Here is a 7,107-nt window from a genome sequence, read left to right as displayed (position 1 = left end):
AAAAAAAATGCTGAAATGTTTTCCTCAAAAACCATAATTTCTTTACGACTGAAGACCGAAAGACATGAACATCCTGAATGACAAGGGGGTGAATAAATTATTTGTAAATTGTTGTTCTGGAAGTGGACTTCTCCTTTAATATTACTCTTTAGCTCCAGGTTTGTGAATTGTACTTTGTTATGGATGTTTGCTATCTGTCTGTTTTTATTTATTCATGTAGGCTATTCTTCCTAACTTAAGAGACCATGGGTTTTAGAAAGGCAGTATAAAAATAAATAATTATTATTTTAGATTAAAAGTGCATAAAATAGACCAAACATGTTTATTGTTTTCTTTTCTGGTGCGCTTTTATACTTTGTTTTCACTTTATACAAAACTGCTTTATACATTAACTAAAATCTATGCAATACACAAATTGCCACAGGGTTGTTTCTATTTTTTAACCAAAAAAACAAAAAGAAAAAGAAAAAAAACAAACATATTTTGTTTCTGGAGCTCAAACCAGGTTTATGCATCGTTTCTCCTACTTAATGGTAAAATATCTGCTGTAAAGTTCGCTGTAAATGGCCTGGTTGTCCACCCGTATGGCGTTCCGCAGCGATTGCCAGAACCAGGCTTCGGCAGACTGCGAATGCGGCCACTCGAGAATGCTGCGCCCGCACAGCCGCCTGCGCAGCCGCAGGAAATGGGAGTGCTGCAACACGGGCTCCAGAAGCAGCAGCACAATGACGTCCTCATTATCCTCGAGAAGCCTCTGGTGCGCCAGGAAGATGGCCAGCTTAAATGAGCCGCTGTTCACGTAGCGCTCTGTCAGGACAAAGACGGTTTTGCGGCTGTGCTGGATGCTCTGCGTCAGACTGTCCACAACGGGAGAACCGGGAACCCAGTCTCTTTCCTCCAGACAAATGGGCAGGAATCGCTCACCTTGCTCCTCCAGCTGCACCCGCAGGTGATTGAGCACCCAGTCAGACACCTGCAACATATTGAACAGAACTGAATCAACACTAAACTGACTCCAGCTGAATGCATGCAAAATTTAGTTTGTGATATGACGTCACACTCTTAAATTTGGCACCTAACAAATAATAATAAATCCAAAACATAAAATCACACAATCCACTATTTTTGTGCAGCACTGCAGCTTTAAATTTATGTTCATTTAATTGCCTCCCTTCCCTGGAAGTTTGATTGACAGGCGATCTGACCAATCATAACGCGAATCTGTCGCGCTAAAAATCTCAGAATCAATCCATGAATCGTGATGCATCAATTTATTGTTGCAACCCTATTTTAAAAATATTGTTTCTTCGTTATACAAACGTTAAGAGGACATTTTACTTGATCTTTTTGCAAACATTATGAGGATGTTACATTTAAATGTTCTGAAACAAGTAGTAACATTAAAAAAATGTTAGACAAAAGTCCAAATGAAACATTTGGAACGAAAATCGTTCCATGAACAATGCATCACATTTTTGTGTTAACGTTTTGAATTTTTTTTTTTTTTTTTTTTTTTTTTTTTTAAGATAACTTTGCATGAACATTCTGATAACGTTGCTGGAAGAATTTGAACTTTGAGAAAACTTTGCCAGAACATTCTGAGAATGTTCCATGTTAGCTGGGTTTACAGAAAACTTTGACTTTGGCTCAAACACTCTTAAAAAATAAAGGTGCTTCACAATGCCTTTTTGTCTAAATGGTTCCATAAAGAACCTTTAACATCTAAAGAACCTTTCTGTCTCACAAAAGGTTCTTTGTGGCAAATAAGGTTCTTGAGATTATAAAAAGGTAAGCAAGAAATGGTTCTTTAAAGAACCTTTGACTGAATGGTTCTTTGTGGAACCAAAAATGGTTCTTCTGTGGCATCACTTGACGAACCTTTTGAAGCACCTTTATTTTTAAGAGTGTATTTGATGAAGTTTGCAACATTTCTGTTGCTTTCCTGTTTATTACTGTGAATCTGAAATTTGTATTGTGTAGAGCACAATATAAATAAAAAAAATGACTTCACCTGCTCGTCCTTGGTGTCGTAGGTGATGAAGGCATCATAGATGCAGCTGTCAGAGCTTAGGTGCTGATATCCAGTGAATCTGGCTTTCAAATAGTAGAATAGGTATGAAACGTCCCAGTAGAAAAGGTGCATTGCGACGGCCACGAAAGTGGTGCATATAATGCAAAAAGTGGAGAAGAAGTATGCCAGAAAAGCCAACTGGTCATCGATGCATTCTTTAATGTCAAAATTTACCACTGCTTCACCTTTCCTCTCTTTCGGCATGGCGCACGTCACCGCAGTCACCAATCTGGGGATCTTCACGTTAGTCTTGCGAATCCACAGAACGAATTCGAACAGGTTGCATGTGCAGTGGAAAGGGTTTCCGTTGAGTGACAGTGACTTTAGGTAAGGCTTGGGTTCAGATGGAAACGTGGACTGGTTGATGTTTATGAGGCGGTTGTGACTGAGATCAAGCCTCTGTAGGTTTACCGCTCCCAGGAGGAATCCAGTGGAGAGCTCGGATATTTGGTTGTGCCGCAGATCAAGGAACTCTAAAGTAGGAACATCATTTGACAAGTTACTAGATATTTTAAAGATGTTGTTGTTACTTAAAATTAGCTCTCGTAGATGAGGGAATTGTCTCAACATTTCCCAGCTAATATTTGTCAGGCGATTGTGGCTTAATTGCAACCTTTGAATGCTTCTGGGAAGATGTTGGTAAATTCGAAGAGCGATCTTCCCGATGTAGTTATAGGATATGTCAAGATAGGTCAGATTGGTCAAATTTTCAAACAGCCTGTCGTAGGTTTTGTCTCTCACTCTCCACATCTTGCCGAGACTATTGTGCTGGAATTGCAGCTCTTGAAGAGAAGTGCTTGACATGGTTTTGGTGGTTAACGTATAGATGCTATTGTAGCTCATATTTAACACTTTCAAAGAGGGTAAATATTTGAGAAAGTTCAAATTGTGGGTCACACCTTGCACAGTGAAGTAATGGGGGTTGTAACTAAGATCTAGCACCTCAAGACTCTGCAACTCTCGGAAGGCGTAGTCGTATGCCAGGTCAATTTTGTTGAAGGACAAGTCTAGATATTTGAGGTCTGGGAGAGATGTGAATTCAGATCCATTCGGAGCTGTGGCAAAGCCATTTCCGGAGAGGTTGAGGCAAGATACGTTTCCGTAAAACTCAAACTGTTCAGGGGAAATTAAGAACAGGTTATTTCGGCTTAGATCCAACACGCGACCGGCGGCGTAGCACTCTGGTTTCACAAGTTCTTTTGGAATATCAAAGGAATTCCCTTTAGGATAAGGTTCTGACATTGAGGGCATCATGGATGAAGATTTTAAACCAACGCCTGTGGCTTTACCCAACTCCCCGTTTACGGTCACCGGGTAAAGTCTGTTTTCCGAAAGATAGATGAGTTTCACATGTTGAAATTTTTCAAATATCTCCGCGTGTGCGCGGACAATGAAGTTTATTCCCATATCAAACACTGATAGATTTTGTAAACCAAACAGAGAGCTAAAGGTGTTTGTACGGATTTCTCGAAAAACCAAGCCTCGAAGATGCAGCGTCCTCAGCGAGGTTAAGTTCGCAAAGCTGGGCGATAGTGTAATTGTGTCGGGGTAAGTCTTGAAGGCATAGTTAAACGAGAGATCTAGTTTTGTCAGCAGTGGCAGATTATTCAAGAAAACATCATCTTGAACAGCACTGAACAAGAAATTAAACGACAGGTAGAGTTCCTCAAGCTTTGAGATGTTTGCGAACCAAGTAGGATCGATTTTCTCAATCGAATTTCCAGCGAGGTGCAGAAGCCGCAGCTTTGCGAGGCCACCGAAGGCTCGTGGATGAATTTCAATGGACACGTTTTTACATGGAACGCATGGATATGGAGCATTATGACATCGTGGACAGTTCCCTTGGATTTTTAGACTCGTCAGATTGTCAAGTCCTCGGAAATCATGCTCTCCGACGTACGATATGCTGTTTGAAGCAAGCTCAAGTGTTATCAATGACTCAGGTAATCCTTTAGGGACTTGAGTTAAGTTGTTGTAAGACAAAGTGAGATGTTTCAACTGGGTCAGAACAGAAAAACTTCCATCTTCTATATGATAATTTCTCGAGCAAGGATTCCAGTAGTAGCAGTTTCTTGAAAGGAAAATGAGTGACAGATTTTGCAAATGCCTGAAGGATGTTAAGTTTAACCGGGTGATCTTGTTCTCAACCAGCTTTAGTACCTGCAGATTCTTTGGAATATCTTTTGGCACGTCCTTTAGACCGATCCCGTTAAGCTGCAGTGTTTGTAGCTTGGTCATATTTGAAAACACCCCGGTGCCAACAAGAACATCCTGATTTTTATTCAGCCAGTTCAGATTTAGATTGGTCAGATTTGCCAAGTTTTGGAAATCTCTTGCTGTTATGTTCTTGATTTTGTTCTCCGATAGATCAAGGTCGGTTGTGTTTGTTAGGAGCGCTGGCACCTTTTTAAGTCCACGTTCACGGCAGTTGACAACAACCGTCATTGTGGTCACATTGTTATGTATATCGCAGGGTTGAGTCTTTAGACTCACCACGTCCATTTGACAAAGGGTTAGTGAGATCTTCAGTGTCACAATGAGCCAGACGTCTAGTTTTTTCACCTGTGGCATATGAAACACAGAGCTGTTAAACGACACTCAACAATATGACAAATTGTGACAAAAACATTTTAATCTCATCCCAGATAGTACACGTACGTTTGTAAGATGTCAGTTTTACATATATTCTAAATCCTAAACATCTTAAAGACATCTAATAGACGTCTATTTGACATCTGATAGGAAACGTCCTATAGACATACTGCATCTGCTGTGTACAAACATCTGACAGACGTCTGCACGATGTCAGTTTTATGTACATTCTAAATCATAAACATCTTAAAGACGTCTAATAAATGTCTATTTGACATCTGATATGAAGCATCCTATAGATGTATTGCAGATGAGCAAACACTCTAAAAATACATCTTGCAGATGTAAATGCAGACGTCAAATAGACTTCTTGGTGATGTATGTGTGCTATCAGGGATTAAAACAACATGTAATTGTCCTTGTAACCATGAACAGCATATGCAAAAGTCTAAGAGCAAGACCAGATGACACATGTATGTCTGCAAGATCGCTTGATCTGGAATGCATCTGCTGTGTACAAACATCTGACAGACGTCTTTAAGATGTCAGTTTTACATATATTCTAAATCCTGAATATCTTAAACAACTTCTAAACTGTTGATGTCTCAGTGATGTACGTGTGCTATCCAGGGATTAAAACAAGTAATTGTCCTTCTAACAATGAACAGCATATGCAAGTCTAAGAGCAAGCCCAGATAACACACGTACGTCTGCAAGATGTCTTTTTGACATCTGATATGAAGCATCCTACAGACGTATTGCAGATTAGCAAACACTTGAGGAAAAAAAATAAATAAATAAAAAAAAAGTCTTCCAGATGTAAATGCAGACATCAAATAGACGTCTCCGTGATGTATGTGTGCAATCAGGCAAGCAAATTGTCCTTGTAATCATGAACAGCATATACAAAAGGCTTGCAGATGTAAATGTAGACGTCTTGGTGATGTACGTGTGCTATCAGGGATTAAAACAACATGCAACTGTCTTTGTAACCATGAACTGCATAAAAGTCTAAGAGCAAGACCAGATAGCACACATGCGTTTGCAAAATGTCTGCTAAAGATCACTTGATCTGGAAAGCATCTGCTGTGTATGAACATCTGACAGACGTCTGTAAAATGTCAGTTTTACATGTATTCAAAATCGAAACATCTTAAAGACATCTAATATGTCTATTTGACATCTGATATGAAACATCCTATAGACGTATTGCAGATGAGCAAACACTCTTTATATATATAAAAAAATAAACTTTTCCAGATGTAAATGCATCTGCTGTGTACAAACATCTGACAGACGTCTGCACGATGTCAGTTTTATGTACATTCTAAATCATAAACATCTTAAAGACGTCTAATAAATGTCTATTTGACATCTGATATGAAACATCCTATAGACGTATTGCAGATGAGCAAACACTCTTTATATATATAAAAAAATAAACTTTTCCAGATGTAAATGCATCTGCTGTGTATGAACATCTGACAGACGTCTGTAAAATGTCAGTTTTACATGTATTCAAAATCGAAACATCTTAAAGACATCTAATATGTCTATTTGACATCTGATATGAAACATCCTATAGACGTATTGCAGATGAGCAAACACTCTTTATATATATAAAAAAAATAAACTTTTCCAGATGTAAATGCATCTGCTGTGTACAAACATCTGACAGACGTCTGCACGATGTCAGTTTTATGTACATTCTAAATCATAAACATCTTAAAGACATCTAATATGTCTATTTGACAAATGATATGAAACATCCTATAGACATATTGCAGATGAGCAAACACTCTTAAAAAAAAAAACGTAAATGCAGACGTCAAATAGATGTCTCGATGATGTATATGTGCTGTCAGGGAGGCGTCTAATTTTATTACCCGTGGGAGGTATTAATAAAACAATGGCGGTATTAATAAAGCAAACTGACAAAACATTTTGGTGAACTATACAAAAATGATTAAAACAATACATTATGTGCATGACATGCTTTTGTCTTTGTAAGCATGGACAGCATAAACAAAAGCCATAAACTTGCAACTAAGCTCATCTCTTTAAAAACAAATAGTATATCATACAGAACTATAGCAGAAGTAAAATATAAGCTTATTAATTGAATGAAGTGCATTTCCTTACCATGGTAGCAATGTCTATGTAATGTCCTGGTGCAAGCTATGCAATGCGTAGAGCCAAAATAAGTGGAGCCTGGTGATGCACACACAGTTGCATTTAGGAAACAGGAAGTTTTGGTTTAACAGTTCAAGATTATTTTAACACTAAGAGCTCTAAAGAGCTGCTTGTGATCAGCACCTGCCTGTCCACTGACTAATATAAACTTCAGTTTCTGTTTAATGACCATCGTTTGTTTGATGTTTTTCTTTAGTCACATCTTATTGGTCGCTGTGTGGATCAGTAGCTGCACTAAGATGAAAGTGGTT

General features: G+C 38.5%; 1 protein-coding gene across 1 annotated transcript; it reads right to left on the bottom strand.

The window, feature by feature from the left end:
* On the bottom strand, positions 1-7,107 carry LOC127171006 (toll-like receptor 8). Its single transcript, XM_051119402.1, has 4 exons — positions 6,980-7,107; positions 6,806-6,874; positions 2,012-4,633; positions 1-973 (listed from the first exon to the last, which is right to left on the bottom strand). Exons 2-4 carry the CDS (start codon positions 6,806-6,808, stop codon positions 524-526), a joined length of 3,075 nt encoding a protein of 1,024 aa, XP_050975359.1. The 5' UTR covers positions 6,809-6,874; positions 6,980-7,107; the 3' UTR covers positions 1-523.

Source organism: Labeo rohita, chromosome 9 (assembly GCF_022985175.1).
Source record: "Labeo rohita strain BAU-BD-2019 chromosome 9, IGBB_LRoh.1.0, whole genome shotgun sequence".
NCBI lineage: Eukaryota > Metazoa > Chordata > Actinopteri > Cypriniformes > Cyprinidae > Labeo > Labeo rohita.
The sequence above is the reverse complement of the archived record's forward strand: the minus strand, read 5'-3'. Positions and strand labels throughout refer to the sequence as shown.